At 46.1% G+C, this 16323-nt stretch overlaps 1 protein-coding gene across 2 annotated transcripts in view; it reads left to right on the top strand.

The window, feature by feature from the left end:
• GUCY2C (guanylate cyclase 2C) overlaps nt 1-16323 on the top strand; it is a 133855-nt gene that overhangs the window by 19559 nt on the left and 97973 nt on the right. For both annotated transcript variants that reach the window (XM_072127960.1, XM_072127959.1), the window contains exon 2: nt 12209-12321. In XM_072127960.1, the coding sequence (XP_071984061.1) occupies nt 12209-12321 (113 nt within the window). The remainder of the gene's footprint in view (nt 1-12208; nt 12322-16323) is intronic.

The following is a 16323-nucleotide window of genomic DNA, read 5'->3' as shown; positions in this document are numbered from 1 at the left end:
AAAAGAAAAAAATACCTGCTTGGGGAAGGAAATGGCATAAAAAATAAAAGGACCCTGTAAAAGACTCTCCACCAGGGGGAAAGGTAAAGGAGAAAGAATCTCTAAAATTGAAAATATTTGAATAAATCGATTATGGAGGAGCCTCAAGAAGTTCAGTCTGTGATGTCACAGGAAGCTCTGAGTAAATTTCTCTAAGGGATATATATCGGATCAGATTAAACCGTGTTTAGAGGTGGTTAAAGAAGTTAAGTTGGATCTAGCCGCAATGAGGAAGGAGTTTTGGGGGAAAGGATGAAGGAGGTTGAGACAAGGTAACAATGAGTATTCTACATCTGTACTAAAAAATGAATTAAAAGAGGTCACGTTAGAAAATAAAAACTTTGCTCACAAACTACTGGATCTTGAAAATAGATTCAGAAGGAACAATGTGAGGGTAAGAGGCCTACCTGAAAAGAAGGGAGGTGATGATCCAGTGGGATTTTTTACGGATTGGTAAAAAATATGGAAGTATTCCATATTGAGAGAGTGCATAGTTCCCCCAATGTTAAGAACTCTAGGAGCCCTGCCGAGAGTTCTTTTGGTTAGGTTTCTGTCCAGTAGAGACAAGGAGATGGTACTTAGGGAAACTAGGAAACAAGAAGTAAGGTGGAATGGCAATAAAGTTTTGTTTTTCCCAGACTATCCAGCGGATGTTCAAAAAAAATTATATGTGTTTAAGGATGTAAAGAAACAACTAATGGGAAGGGGTATTAAGTACTCGCTTGTATACCCCGTTAGATTGAAAATATTTTGAGGGTACAACCTGTATTTGTGATTATCCTAATGAGGTGGATGGATGGTTCAGACATCATACTAAATAAATCCTATAGCGTCATGGGGTGGGGGATGCCTAAATCTCATGCTAAGTTAAGGATCTGCCGATCATGTCCATCCCTTTATGACCACAATGTACCCAACATCTGATGGCTACTTTCAGCAGGATAATGCGCCATGTCATAAAGCTGGAATCATCTCAGACTGGTTTCTTGAACATGACAATGAGTTCACTGCACTCAAATGGCCTCCACAGTCACCAGATCTCAATCCAATAGAGCATCTTTGGGATGTGGTGGAACGGGAGATTCCCATCATGGATGTGCAGCTGACAAATCTGCGGCAACTGTGTGATGCCATCATGTCAATATGGAGCAAAATCTCTGAGGAATGCTTCCAGCACCTTGTTGAATCTATGCCACAAAGAATTGAGGCAGTTCTGAAGGCAAAAGGGGTTCCAACCCGTTACTAGCATGGTGTACCTAATAAAGTGGCCGGTGAGTGTATGTACTTACTCAGTCATGCAATTGTAGTATCCAACTTGGTCTATTACATAGTTTCTCCTATTTTTTTGTATTCCATAAATCCCTTATGGTGGAAATTTTATCATCTAAAGAGGGAGGTATATTTTCTTATTGTGTAGTATCTATGGGAAAAAATGGTATTGGCATCAGTCTATATTCCACCGCCTATAAGTCCAGATGTATTGTATGCTCTTTGATTTTTTTTTAATTGGATAAAAAGGATGTTATGTTGATAATAGTAGGAGATTTTAATAATGCACTTGAGCCTAGATGCAAAGATACAAAAGGAAAGCTAAAGAGGTTGAATTAAGAAAGGAAATTAGAGAGCCTGAACAGATAATATGCATAGCACCTACAAAGGGTAATTGGGACAGTTGGGAAAATATTTTAGATAAGTATGAGGAATTTATGTTTACCAAAATGAAACAGGATTTAAGTATTACAATACTATGTGGATGTGGATATATCAGGAGGGGGGAGGATTAGCTAATCTAGTAAAAAATCAAAAAGGGAAAAAGTATATTGCATCCATAAAAAAAATGGAGTAGGAACAGAGGAAGTGAGGAAAGTTTTTCTTGAGTATTTTAGGAATCTGTATTCAGCCTCCCAATATCAGTATCGAGGGAAGGCTAGGCAATTTCTAGTGAGGGTGAATATTCCAAAGTTGGAGCAACAAAAGTCCATTTGGTTGGATAGGCCCTTAGAAATGGGGCAATTGAGGGAGGCTCTGGCTGCGTCTAAGAGGGGGAAGGCAGAGGTATACCAACTGTTTAATGAAGTGCTATTAAAGGAAATCATCAACATGTTTCAAGAAGCATATGAAAGAGGGGGGCTGATGGGGACCATGAAAGAAGCTCTTGTAATCTTAATCCTGAAAGAGGGAAAGGCTAAAGCCCTTGTAGATGCTTATAGACCTATTTACCTAATGACAGCAGATGCAGTTACTGGCCAAAGATTAAGGAAAATATTGGGAGATCTAGTCCATATGGATCAGCTGGATTTATGATTGGAATAAGTACTACTGAAAATTTTAAGAATTTTTTCAAATATACAAATGATGCCTACAAATGGAGGATAAAGACTTGTTTTATCCGTAGACGCAGCCAGAGCTTTCGACTCAATAGAGTAGGGATACATATGGGATGTATTGGAGGTTATGGGAATAGGCGCCAATTTTATCAGGTGGATAAAAGTAAAAAATAAAAATTATTGGAAAAAGATTAACCAGTTGTCAGCTAATTATGACGGCGCAAAGAGGAAAATGTAAGTGGAATAGAGGTCCGGTATTCCTTATGGTCCGATACAAACAGTCTATTGATTTTTCCTCTGCATCTACGTCATTCAGAGAGGAAGAATCTGTATAGGTGCAGAAAAGATTGCAGTAAACAGGGTAAACAGTACCTTACATCAGGTGAAAATTAATAAAATAAAGTCTCAGTGCACTCCCTCTGTGTGGCGCTCCTGTGGATCCCGTTGTTACGCTTGCGGTGTATAGCGTGTGGCTATGCAGCCCTCCGGTGTACAGCGTGTGGTTGTGCAGCCCTTTGGTCCTTCCATCTCGGGAACTCCACTGCAACACTTTACGATCCGCTTTGGTCCACAGAGCACCCGTACGGAGAGAGACACAAGAAATAGTGCAACACAATTTCTTTTTGGGAAAAAAAGTTTCTTTAAAGAGAACCCGTCATGCAAAATAACCCCCTAAACTAAATATATTTTCATAAACTGCCTCTATCCCTTTATTGTCCCTCTACATGCCTGTAAACCTAAGCAATGAGGTCCTAAAGCTGTATGCAAATGACCTGTGAAATGTCCAATGAAGCATTAGCATATTCAAGCTGTCCACTCTATTCATGAGTGGGAGGCACAGCCACACCCCCAGTGCTTGACTGACAGCCTTTATAATGATGTGAGGCTGTATAATGATGTGCTTCCTGGTGCTGGTGGCCACGCCCCCTGCTGCCTGTGTGTGTATAGGAGAGATATAGCAGCTCCAGGAAGCCATGTTACAGCAGAACATGTCAGGCACTTGTGTAGCTGATGTCTGTGTCTCTCACCTGTATATTAGGAGGATGCAGCATGTCAGCAGATGCAGCACACATACTAGCCATGCTTTACTATACATTACACCCAGACATGAGCAGGGGGAGGAGAGGGGAGGGGTAACAGGGGTGACATCACTGCCTCTGGCCATTTGACCAGCCTCATTTACATAATAAAGAATAGATGATTTTACAATGACTAATGTATGAAATAACTAGATAAAGGCTGGGATGGGATCCTTGTGAGCTGCTCCAACAGGTAGAGGTGACAGGACAAGTGACACAGACCTGATGACAGGTGTCCTTTAATATTATACTCACTAACTTTACACCGGAGGGCTGCATAGCCACACGCTTTACATTGCAAGCGTAACAACGGGATCCACAGGAGCGCCACACAGAGGGAGTGCACGGAGACTTTATTTTATTTATTTTCACCTGATGTAAGGTACTGTTTACCCTGTTTACTGCAATCTTTTATGCAGATTCTTCCTCTCTGAATGACGTAGATGCAGAGGAAAAATCAATAGACTGTTTGTAGGTGGATAAAAGTGTTGTATAAGGAGCCAATGGCAAGATTGTTAATTAATGGATCAGTCTCAGAAGCCTTCCCCGTTAGTAAGGGTTCTAGGCAGTGGTCGCCACTGCTATTTGACCTGTTGAAGGAGCCCCTTGCCTGTACAATTAGAAATGCTCAAGAGATAGCGGGTTATAAGTATGATGGTGAGATAATTGATAATATATCACTTTTTGCAGATAATATTTAGTTGTATTTAGGCAGTATTGACCCTGTGGATAGAGTATTGAGGGTATTTCAAGAATTTCAGATAATTTCAGGTATTACTATAAATTGAGGTAAGTCGGTGATCATGAATGTAGATCAAGTTAGGGAATTAACCCCGCTCCCAATAAAAATAATAGAACATGGGGAGCATTTCAAGTATTTGGGTGTGAAGGTCTCGAGGGATATAAATTAATATGTGGAACTAAATGTTATTCCAGTAATAAGATATGCTAGAGATAAGGTGCGAGCATGGAAAGGGTTAATGTTGGGCATCTCTGCAAGGATAGCATTAATTAAAATGATACTTCTGCCAAAATTACTTTGTCCTGGTTAATTCCCCAATATGGATAGATCGAGGGGTATTTATGCCGAAAGATGGTATTTTATCCGATTTAGTATGGAGGGAAGAAACCTAGAATCAAGCTGGATACAATGAAGAGAAGTATTCAGAATGGTGGCCTGGGTATCCCAGATTTAAATTATTATTTTGCTCCACAGATGGGGAAATTAGTGGCTAGTGGATTTCGGTCCCGTCTGGGAAGAATATTTAAGATCAAATGCAAGGGTCTGGAACCATTACAACCTAACCCAGATTTTGGAAATGGTACCCGTGACAGTACCCCCCACCCTCATTTGGCCTCACCCCTCTTTTTGGTTTGCAGGAACCTCTGCAGGAGGCTACAGTCCAAGATATTGGCCTCTGGCTCCCAAGATCTCTCTTCAGGTCTGAACCCCTTCTAGTCAAGAAGGAAGAACCGCTTCCCTCTCACTGTCTTCATGTCCAGAACCTCCTTTACCACGAAGACATCAGTGGAGAAGATTGCAGAGAGAAGGCTTCAGGAGAGAGACGCGGAAGGTGCTCGGGATGCGCATAGTGGGAGGAAGGCGGAGTTTATAAGCCACAGGATTTATGCACTTTATCGCCTCGAAGGGCCCCAGAAAACATGGACCAAGCTTGTAGCTGGGAATCTTCAGCCAAACGTATCTGGATGATAACCACACCTTGTCACCCGGAGAAAAAACTGGAGGAGACCTCTGCTTCATATCAGCTTGGGTCTTGGTGCAGACTGACGACTGAAGCAAAGATTGACGTATTTGTTCCCAGATCGATTTGAGGTCCTGAACCAATTCTTCCACCGCAGGGACATCCGAGGGACAGAGGTAGAGGTGGGCGCAGAATTGGCCCAAAGACTAAAAAGAATGGGGCAGCTCCAGCAGGCTTGGGATCCAAAGAGTTGTAGGAGAACTCTGCCCACAGTAACAGGGTGGACTAGTCATCCTGATGGGCAGAGCCAAAATGCCAAAGGTAACAGCACAGAGTTTGGTTGACACTCTCTACTTGCACATTAGTCTGAGGATGATAAGCAGAGGAGAAGTCCAGCTTGACCTGCAGTTGATTGCAGTGGGAACGGCAGAATCTGGAAACAAATTGGACCCCACGGTCCGAGACCATGTGCAGAGGGAGTCCATGTAGTTGGAAGATATGGAAGAAGAACAGACAAGGAGCTGACGGCAGACCTGGCAGCAGAACAAAATGAGAAATCTTTGAGAACCTGTCAGTTACCACCCAGATGACGGAATTTTCAGAGGAAGAAGGCAGATCCGTAATATAGTCCATGGAGTCCATGTGAGTCCACGGGCAGCTGGGCAACGGCAACAGGAGACCAGCAGGTTTTAGGCAAGATGGCTTCTTAAGAGCATAGGAGGTGCAGGAACCCACAAACTCCAACACATCTTTGACCAGGTCAGGCCACCAATGACCAGTAATGAGAAATGAGGGCAACTGAACTCTGCACCCTAGGATGCCCAGCCACTGGAGAGCAATGTCCCCAAGTCAATATCTTTTTCTTAAAAGCAGGTCGGGCATATGTCTTGCCAGGAGGGAGCTGCCGCAGATCCACTGGAGCAGCAAGAATCAGTCTTTCAGGAGGGATAACATGCTGCGGAGCAGGTTCTTCACTGACAACATCCGAGGCATGAGAGAGAGCATCGGCCTTGACATTCTTATTAGAAGGGTGGAAGTGGATAAGAAAATTGAAGCAAGAAAAGAAAAGGGACCAGCAAGCTTGTCATGGGTTGAGGAGCACTCTGGAGGTACAGGAGATTCTTGTGGTCTGTATATATACAGACTGGATGACGAGCTCCCTCCAAAAGATAGAGTAAGAAGAGTAATGGAGCCTCTGCACAACTTCACATTCCCATCATATTTGGAAGGCATAGAGAGCCTTGGCCCAGGTTCTGTGGAAGATAGACAAACCGGGCTAGCAGGTGGAACCGCAGGAACTTGACATGGCTGCTGGGAGGACAATAGCTGTTTTTCCTAGCTGCTGACCTTGTACAGAAATATGCTGGGAATGCCTGGCCACAATGGTGGGGAGATCAGCCACTTTTGGTAGTGGATCCTCTGTACCACCGCGAGCAACACCTGGGAGCAGAGTCTAAGTGGCACCTGGTTTTCACCAGAGCCCAACGCAAAACGGGATGGAGTTGCTGCGGCAGGGTACCACCAGGTCTCTCCACAGGCGCGACTTTGCCTTTGCTAGTGGCCAAGGCGTGGTACAAAGTCGTCAGGCAGAATCATGGTCAGGGACAGGCAACAGGTCGAGACAAGCAGCACGGAGTCAAAGTCGGAAAGGAATCCCGGTCACAACGGGAAATCAGCAGACAGGCACAAGGCAACCAAACAACTTTTCTCTGAGGCATGAATCACAAAGATCCAACGGGGAATGCAGGAAATGGCGGCTTTTATAAAACTCCTGGAAATTGGCAGTACCAATTAGTGTTGTGCTGGCCCTATAAATCTTCGAGCGCTGGCGCGCATTCCATGGGTGGCAGGGACGCACGGCCGGCGCTGCTGGATCCGGAGCGGGAGCGTGGAGAGGTAAGATAGTACAGGGGGAGCTGGGGGCCGTGGAGGGGCCAGAGACCGGAGCGAGGCACAGGTGTACCCATGACCCAGGATGTGGGTCGCGGGACACCTGTGACAGAAAGTAAGGGGTTAAAAATGATCTTTATTGTGTTAACATTAATAGGGGATTGAGATTTGAGAATTTTCTTTCATGGCCAAACCGCTTTAAGAATGCCATGTAGTATTAGAACAATAATCTAGGTATTTTTTGTCACGGGTGCCCCTGCGACCCTGGACTCTCGGGTCCTGACCTGCTACGTCCCCGACTCCGATCCTGTGCTGCCTGTCCTGACCTTCTGCCCGGCTACGACTCCGATTTTGCCTGCTGACTGTACCTTGCCTGCTGACTGTACCTTGCCTTGTATCTTGCGGTGAGCAAGTTTCGCCTTCGCCTGTGGAGCAACCTGGTGGTATCCTGCCGCACCCAGGGGGTCAGCTTACGTCATCGGTCTTGGGGGTTCAGTGGGTCCACTACCCCTGATCCTGACAGTACGATCTGGCCAAGGATCCCACCAAGGTTCCACTGACTGATCTCACTACCATCGTGACCCAGCAGTCCCGGCACATTGCCGTGCAGGTCCAGCAACTTGGTTAGTTCACCTCCATCTTACAGCAACTGTTGGCTACCCAGCGTCTCGGGTCGAATCAAATTTTTTTGAAATTCAACAAATTCGCCCATCTCTAACTTAGTAGTGAGAGAAGCGTCCCTAGGTGAGAGCAAAGTTTTTCCACGCTTGAATATACCTGTTCTACTCAGCTCTAGGACAGGTAGCCAGTATCAGGTTTCTGCCTTCCTGGATTCCATCTCTGCAGGAAACTTTATGGATGCTGCACTTGTCTGCCTGTGGTCTGCCTTGAGAAGCCGCTGGTCATCTCGACCGTCAGTGGTCAGATTCTCTGTGATCCAGTTCGGTACCGCACTGAACCTCTATGGGGCACATTAAGTAAGGGTCCGCGGACCGCATTTTCGTCGGGTTTACCAACTTTTTGCTCCCCATTTTTGCTCCGCATCAGTTTTGCTCCGCATTTAACTGGGGGTTTTGGCGCACACAAACAGATTTTGGCACAATCGCGCCGACTTTCATGCGACACAAATTGGGGGCGTGGCCATCGGACAACCCGACTGATTCGGACTAAGCGCAGGATTTAACATTCAAAGTTGTGTCGCAAGCCATGCATTCACATACACTGGGAAGAAGAGTGAACTCTGGCGGACCTCAGTGGGGAAGTGACAAATGCAGGAAATTGGATGCACGATCTTGGTGAATCGCGGCAGCTCCGAATCCTCATCGGACAACGCACCTCGGGGATCGGGATGGGTAAGTAAATATGCCCCTATGTCTGCAAGTTGGGGCGTTGCACTCTGAAACACTGTCATTTTATGTTCTCCCCCAGTTTACGTCCTCCGTGCTTTTGGGCCTTCCGTGGTTACAGCATCACGCACAGCTGCTCAACTGGCAGATCAGGGAAATTCTTTGCTGGAGACTAGAATGTCTGTCTGTCTGTCTTGTGGTCTTGTGAGACTCCATCCTGTGACTACTACGTCTTCTCTGGTGTCCTCTAAGCCTCTGGTAAGTCTCCCCACCCCATGTATGGACTTTGCTAATGTCTTCTCAGAGAAGCAAGTGGAGACTCTGCCACTGCATCGTCCCTACGACTGCCCTTTAGAGCTGCCGGGCACGTCTCCTCCATGAGGCCAGGTGTACCCATTCTCTGTGCATGAAACCATGGCTATGTCAGCCTATGTGATGGAGAATTTGCAGAAGGGTTTCAGTCGCAAGTCCTCTTCCCCTGCTGGTGCTGGACTCTTCTTTGCAGTCTTAACAGAATTACGGTGAAGAATCGCTACCCACTATCTCTGATCACGGAAGTCTTCACCAAATTAGACCTATGTGGGGCGTATAATCTCATCCACATTCATGAAAGCGATGAATGGAAGACCGTCTCCAATACTTGTAAAGGGTCAGATTTATCAAGTGTCTGAAAGTCAGAATATTTCCAGTTGCCCATGGCAACCAATCACAGCTCAGCTTTCATTTTACCAGTGTTCATGAATATTTTAAAGTGGAGCTGTGATTGGTTGCCATGGGCAACTGGAAATGTTCTGACTTTCAGTTGCTTGATAAATCTGCCCCATAATGTAATGCACCAGCCATGTCCCAGGAGTTTGTTAATGACATTTTCAGAGACTTGCTGTATACCTGTTTTGGTCTATCAAAATATCCTGGTGTTCTCCAGGGACCTTGAGTCCCATCAGGCCCATATACAGCAAGTTCTCAGGTGCCTAAGGGCTTATATGCCAAGCTCAAGAAGTGTCAACTCCACCAAAAAAGTCTTCCTTTCCTCTGATGCATCATCTCTGACAAGGGACTACAGATCGATCCTGCCAAGTTGTCTGTGGTACTTTAGTCGCCTTGCCCAATAGGACTTCGTGCTACCCAGAGATTCCTGGACTTTGCTAATTGCTACTGGCAGTTAATACCGCATTTCTTCTTCCTCGTGACTCCCATTGTGGCACTGACAAAGAAAAATGCCACTCCTAAACTGTGGCCTCAGGCGGCTTAAGAAGCTTTCTCCAAGCTGAAGTCTGCCTCTGGCTCTGATCTTGTTTTCAACTGGCCCATACTGAGAAGAATTACTCCATAAGTGATCGGGAGCTTCTGGCCATTGAGCTTGCTTTGGAAGAATGGTGTTATCTTCTGGAAGAAGCTCGTCGGTCTGTATCCACACAGATCACAAGGTTCTCCTATACCTCCAGACCAGTCAGTGTCTCAATCCACAACAGGCTCATTGGTCCCTCTTTTTCTCCTGCTTTGACTTGGGCTGATGCTTTTTCTCGTGCCTTGGAGCCAGCAGGTCTGCTCCTGCTGTTGCCGATATGCAGTTTCCCGTGGACTTACAGAGCCATGGACTATGTTACGGATCTTCGACCATCTTCTGTTAATACCATCATCTGGTTGGTCACAGACTGCTTTTCCAAGATATTTCACTTCATTCCTCTGCCTGGGCTATCGTCATCTCCTCGTTTTGCCAGCCTGTTCTTCCTCCACATTTCCCAGCTTCATGGACTCCCTCTGCATATTGTCTCGGACCGATGGGTCCATTTTGTTACCCGGTTCTGGCATTCTCTGTGCAGCCAACTCCAAGTTAAGCTGGATTTCTCCTCTGCGTACCATCCACAGTCTAATGGACAAGTGGAGAGAGTTAATCAGACTATGGGCTGCTATCTTCGTCATTTTGTATCCTCTCAACTGGTCTATCCTGTTGCCTTGGGTGGAATTTTCTTACAATTCCTTGGACTCTCAATCTGCCGACTCATGGACAACATCCGAGCCCACCTCTCCCTCTCTGTGCCTACTAGTGTTCCTGCCGTGGAAGAGTTGGTTTAGGATCTCGAGTCCATCTGGGAGCAGACTTGTCTTTCCCTATTTCGAGCGTCTGTTCGAACCAAAACCCAGGCCAACAAAAGATCTTCTCTCCGGTTGATAGTGTGGTTGACCTCCAGGTATGTCCGTCTGAAAATCCCCAGCTATGAACTCGGTCCTCGTTTCCTAAGGTCATTTGAGATACTGAAGTGCATCAACCCTGTGGCTTATAAGCTTCATCTCCCTCCCACCATGCGCATCCTTCCAAGTCTGTCTTCTAAAGCATGTCATCCTGAACCATTTCTCCCGGCAAGTACCTGCTCCTGAGGCTGGTTCCACCAATGTCTTTGAGGTAAAGATCACTTTTGCAAGTCAGAAGAATCCACAATGATGGTACATCGTATCCTTTTTATTATTATACAAAGGAACTATGCGTTTCGGCGCTGGACAAGAAATTTTATTTTGTTATTACTCTGAACCTGACGAAGGTGCTTGTCCAGCGCCGAAATGCGTAGTTCCTCTGTATAATAATAAAAAGGATACGATTTTAACAGATGCGCTATCATTGTGGATACTTCTGACTTGCAAAAGTTTGAACAAAAACTGTCCATACCAGATCCTGTGAGGTAAAGGAGTTCCTCGACACAAATCAGTTAGAGGGAAACTGTTCTTCTTTATTGACTGGAAGGAGTTCAGACCAGAAGACAGGTCCTGGGAACGTGAAGACAATGGGGCACATTTACTTACCCATCCGGAGGAGTTCAGAGAAAGTGCATTGTCCGACAATAATGCACTGTGCCGCTTCCCCGCTCAGGTCCGCCAGAGTTCACCTTCTTCCTGGTGCATGTAAGTACCTGGTCTTGCAACACAATTTGAAAATGAAATCCCGTGCTCAATCCAAATTTGTCGGATCGTCCGACGGAACACCCTTACGTGAAAGCCAACACAGCTGCGCCGCAATCAGATCGCGTGCGATACTATCCCCTGTTAAATACCTGTCACAGCCTTGCAAAACCCGAAAGTTTCAAAGTCCTACAAAAGTGAATCCACGTTAGTAAATAAGCCCCAATATTATGGACTGTATTGTTCTTCAAAGATATTTTCAGGTCAAGAAGAGGGGGAGGTTGAACGGGGGGGGGGCGGGGTGTCACAGGCGCACCCGTGCTTCTCCGGGTGCCCCTCCACGCCAGCAGTAGTGTCACTCATCGGACCTCTGTGAGATTCAGAGGGCCAGCGGGCCACTAATTGGTGCTGCCTGCCGTCTGACCTGTTAAGTAGTCAGCCCTTTCTTTGACCCCTGCCAGATTTGTGTTCCCTTATACCATTGAGAAAGTGTTCCCTGACTGTCTGTGGATTACTGGTTGTGACCTCCTACTACGTTCCTGACTTCGATCCTGTGCCACCTGTCCTGAACCTCTGACTACAATACTGATTTTGCCTAATGACGCCTGTGGAGCGACCTGGTGTTGTCCCGCTGTAGCAAGTCCAACCTGCTTTAAGGGTGGGCTCTGGTGAAAACTGGGTGCCACTTGGACTCCACTCCCAGATGTAGGCTTACGTCATCGCCTGCGGTGGTTCAGTTGGTCCACTACCCCTGATCCTGACGATAAATATTTCTATAAATTTTCTTTTGTAAGTTCCTAGCTTTGAATTTAGTCTGCATTTAGTCTGAACCTTTCCTTTCCATTCCTTGCATAAGGAAAAGAAGACAAATAGAATTGATCTATATAATATGTATCTAAAATTAATATTTTTGCATATTTTCTACACAGGAGAAAATATAACTTTAAATGTTGACTACCATGTGTATACCACACGTCCCTACTTGAAACCAGGATGTGTATCCAGTGGTTGTGAAGGGGTAGAGAAACTGAAGAAGCTCCTAGTAAGTCCTTCAAAATTCTATACAATTTCTACCATATGTAATATGACTTTTACATTCCTGCCTTAAAGGGAACATGTCACCAGCTTTTACACATCTAAATTAGCAGGACCCTCCAGTGGCATAACTAGGAAAGGTTGGGCCCCATGACAAACGTCTGCATGGGGCCCCCCTTCCCCTTAGGGCGAATTAACACGAACGTGTGCCCACCGTACCTCAGCATGGAGGGCACACGTCGGTACATGGGACAGGAGGAGGGGGTGAGCACTGCCATATTATTGGCCATATTACACGAAAAGATAGGACATGTCCTACCGTGTTGCCCCGAAAGTAAGACACTGGGAGTCATTTACTAAGGGCCCGATTCGCGTCTTCCCGACGTGTTACCCGAATATTTCCGATTTGTGCCAACTGTACCTGAAGTGCCCCGGGATTTTGGCGCACATGATCGGATTGTGGCGCATTGGCGCCGGCATGTGTGCGACGGAAATCGGGGGGCGTGGCCGAACGAAAACCCGACGTATTCGGAAAAACCGCCACATTTAAGAACGGAAAATGTGTCGCTCGGGACACGCTTACCTTCACTCAGCCCGAGCCGGTGAACTCCAGCGCGTTCAGATGCTTTTCAGCGCAGCAGCGCCACCTGATGGACAGCGGAGGAACTACCTTATTAAATCCCGGCCGGACCCGAATCCAGCGCAGAGAACGCACCGCTGGATCGCGAATGGACCGGGTAAGTAAATCTGCCCCAGTGTCTTACATTTTTTTTTACCCTCAAAAGTCCCACTATATTTTACTTTCGGGGTATGTCTTATATTGGGAAAAAAAATTGTCGATTTTTGTTTTAACCATAAAATTAACATTTATTAACAACCTGAACAGTATGGTATTCACCACAAAACAGTTTTATACAGTGAAAGCAAGTGTCAAGAATGTCTTGTTACAACTGTATAATGACGGTTTGAAAAACGGTAAGAACGAACAGTCTGAATATGTTATACTGGAACAGATTTATTCCATGACAACCATGTCATCATCATAAACATCCACACTCTGAGGTTCCTGTGGATTTTCTTGGGACTCCCGGGACTCCATTTCCTTCTGAATCATTGGCCCATATCTCTCATGGGTAGCAACAGCACTGTCCTGAAATGGGCAGGTCTTGTCCAGGTAGCCAGCTCGCAGTGCACTTGCAAAGCAGGTGTCAGTGATCTTATCCCATGAATTCTTCACCCAGTTCACAATCTCTGGCAGTCTGGGCTTCACAAAGTTCCCACGTACATTTCTCTCCATGCGGTTTTCAATGTAGTCATTGATTTCCGCACGCAGATGGTCCTTAAACGGCTTGTTAATGGCGATATCCAGAGTCTGGAGATAAGCCGTCATCCCTGCAGGAATCATGATTTGGTCGATTCTCCGCTCATGAAGGAAGTTTTTCATCTCTTTAGCACGGTGTGTGCTGGCTGCATCCCAGATCAGCATCCCTCTTTTGTTCCCTCGCATAACAAGCGGCAGCATTAAATCAAGCCACTTCCTTATAACAGCTTGTTGCCCTTTGCAATGAGTAGCGGGGTTACTTTAGTACCATCCAGTCAAATCGCCAAAATACAGGTGACACGTGCACTTTCATAAGCGGTGGAGGGAACGTACACTGAGGAGGCACCTTGTTGATTAATGGTGGTTTGAGCTGCTTGGCCCATGAACACGGCAGTTTCATCCATGGCGATCATGTTGCAAAGACTGTATTTAGAGAAGTCAATGTCATCCACAAACTTCTTGTAGGCTAATGCACGTTTAACAATCTCTGCATCTTCCAGCCTAAAGAGGGTTGTGGATCTTCTCAAAGACAGGTCATTGCGTTCAAGAAAGTTATCCACCTAGTGCTGTGATGCCTTGAATTGGTCAGGGGAAATGTCAAACTGTGGTGCCACTGCAAGGGCATATTGTCATATTGCGCGCGCACGGCCGAGGACGAAGGAGCAGCGGCAGCCAGAAAGGAAGAGGCCAGGACAGGAGCCGGGACCCGTAAGTTGCGCTTGCGGCACGCAGGCGGGGAGCGAGAGGCACGGGTGACCCCCCGATCCACGATATGGATCGCGGGACCACCCGTGACACATATTCACGAATCTGAGCCCTGGTCACCACCAATGTCTTTGCTCTCCTGTCTGCAACCCACTCGGAGACCAGGATTTCCAGCTCTATAAACATTGGTTGCTGACCACATCCGATCTTGCGCTTTTTGGCCATTCCGCTGTCCACTTTTTCACTCAGTTTAGTGTATTCTGCACGCCATTTTTGGACCAGTCGGTGATCCAACATTTTCTCCTTGTGGAACTCCACTACATTTTTGCCCCAAGATTCTTCGACAATCGCTTTTTTATACTCCACGGTGTAGCTCTTCCTTTTACCACTGGGACCGGAAGCGCTCATGTCTAGGGGCAAAAATATACCGTAGCGTATGGTATAATCACTGCTTATGGTTCCGTATCACAGTCTCCCATAGGGTTGCAGCCCATACAGTATCCCACACATCTCACCATACAGTATCCTACACATCTCCCATAGGGTTACAGCACAATACAGTATCCCACGCATCTCCCATAGGGTTACAGCACCATACAGTATCCCACACATCTCCCATAGGGTTACAGCCACATACAGTATCCCACAAATTTCCCATAGGGAAAGAGGTGCTGGGTAGAGGTATGGCTTCTCCTTCCTCGTGGAGCCACTGGTCCAATCAGAGGCTGCACATGCCGGCATCAAGCTCCCACCCACCCTTTGGCCGGCTCCAACCCGCCAGCCACATACCTCCTACCTCCGATTCCCACCCCTCCGCTCCCGGAACTTGTATGGTGCTCCCGCCCCCGCCGGCCGACATTGGACTGCCGCCAGCAGCCGGCATTACCCCCTCCACTCCCGGTACCTGTATAGTGCTCCTGCCCCCGCCGGCCGACATCGGACTGCAGACGGCAATCCCCCCTCCGCTCCCGGTACCTGCATAATGCTCCCGCCCCCGCCAACACGTTCACTATCACCATCATCATTCGAAAGAGCTGCTGCGGGGAGAGGTGCATTGCCAGCCAATGGGGAACATATATATACGTCCCCCAATGGCCGTATGAATGTAGCCTTAAAATATACATACATATTTGTACACAAGTTTATACATTTACAAACATTTATACACTTTCATATACACACATTTCTATACTTGTACACACACATACTTACATGTATACACTTAGTCATGCTGCATACACATATGTACAGTATATACAGCATATACACACACAGCACATACACTTACAGCGCACCCACACACATCATACACACAGCATATACACTCACAGGGCGCACATATACACAACACAGCATATTCATACACTCACAGCATATAACAAACACACCATATAACAAAGTGGAAGGAAAGACGGAGACCACTTTGGTGGTCTGGACCTATAGTCAATATTTAGATTCACATATGTTGCATTTCTGCAACAGAAGAGGTTCTTAGACCGAATTAAAAAAAACAACTTATTTGTATCAATTATTAAGAAACCAGATCTATGTCTGTGTCTATATTTAATTGGGATATATGTAACAAAACACAACTAAAATTTTTGTGTGTACTAGACCCGAATGCCGCTGCAGTCGGACCTCGGTCTAGCTTAAATAGCCCTAGGCCTTATCACCAATAATAACCATTGAACTCAGCCCCGTTACCCCCTGAAGATGCCATATTTATGGCGAAACATGTCAGGGGGGGGGGTCTAATTTTAACAGTGGTGATGAGGCATAGGGTTATTTAGTCTAGACAGAGGTCTGACTGCAGCAGCACATGGGTCTAGTAAACAAAATAAAGGTAGATGGTGTAGGAACAATAGGGTTGTTGTGTGCATATAGGAGTAATTTACTCTAAGAGTAGGGAGAGAGCGAATACCATGGACATACAACAAATAACATATAACAGTCTGGTTTGTAAAATATAATAAAAATACTAAA

The sequence above is a fragment of the Engystomops pustulosus genome, chromosome 10 (genome assembly GCF_040894005.1).
Source record: "Engystomops pustulosus chromosome 10, aEngPut4.maternal, whole genome shotgun sequence".
Taxonomy (NCBI): domain Eukaryota; kingdom Metazoa; phylum Chordata; class Amphibia; order Anura; family Leptodactylidae; genus Engystomops; species Engystomops pustulosus.
The sequence above is the reverse complement of the archived record's forward strand: the minus strand, read 5'-3'. Positions and strand labels throughout refer to the sequence as shown.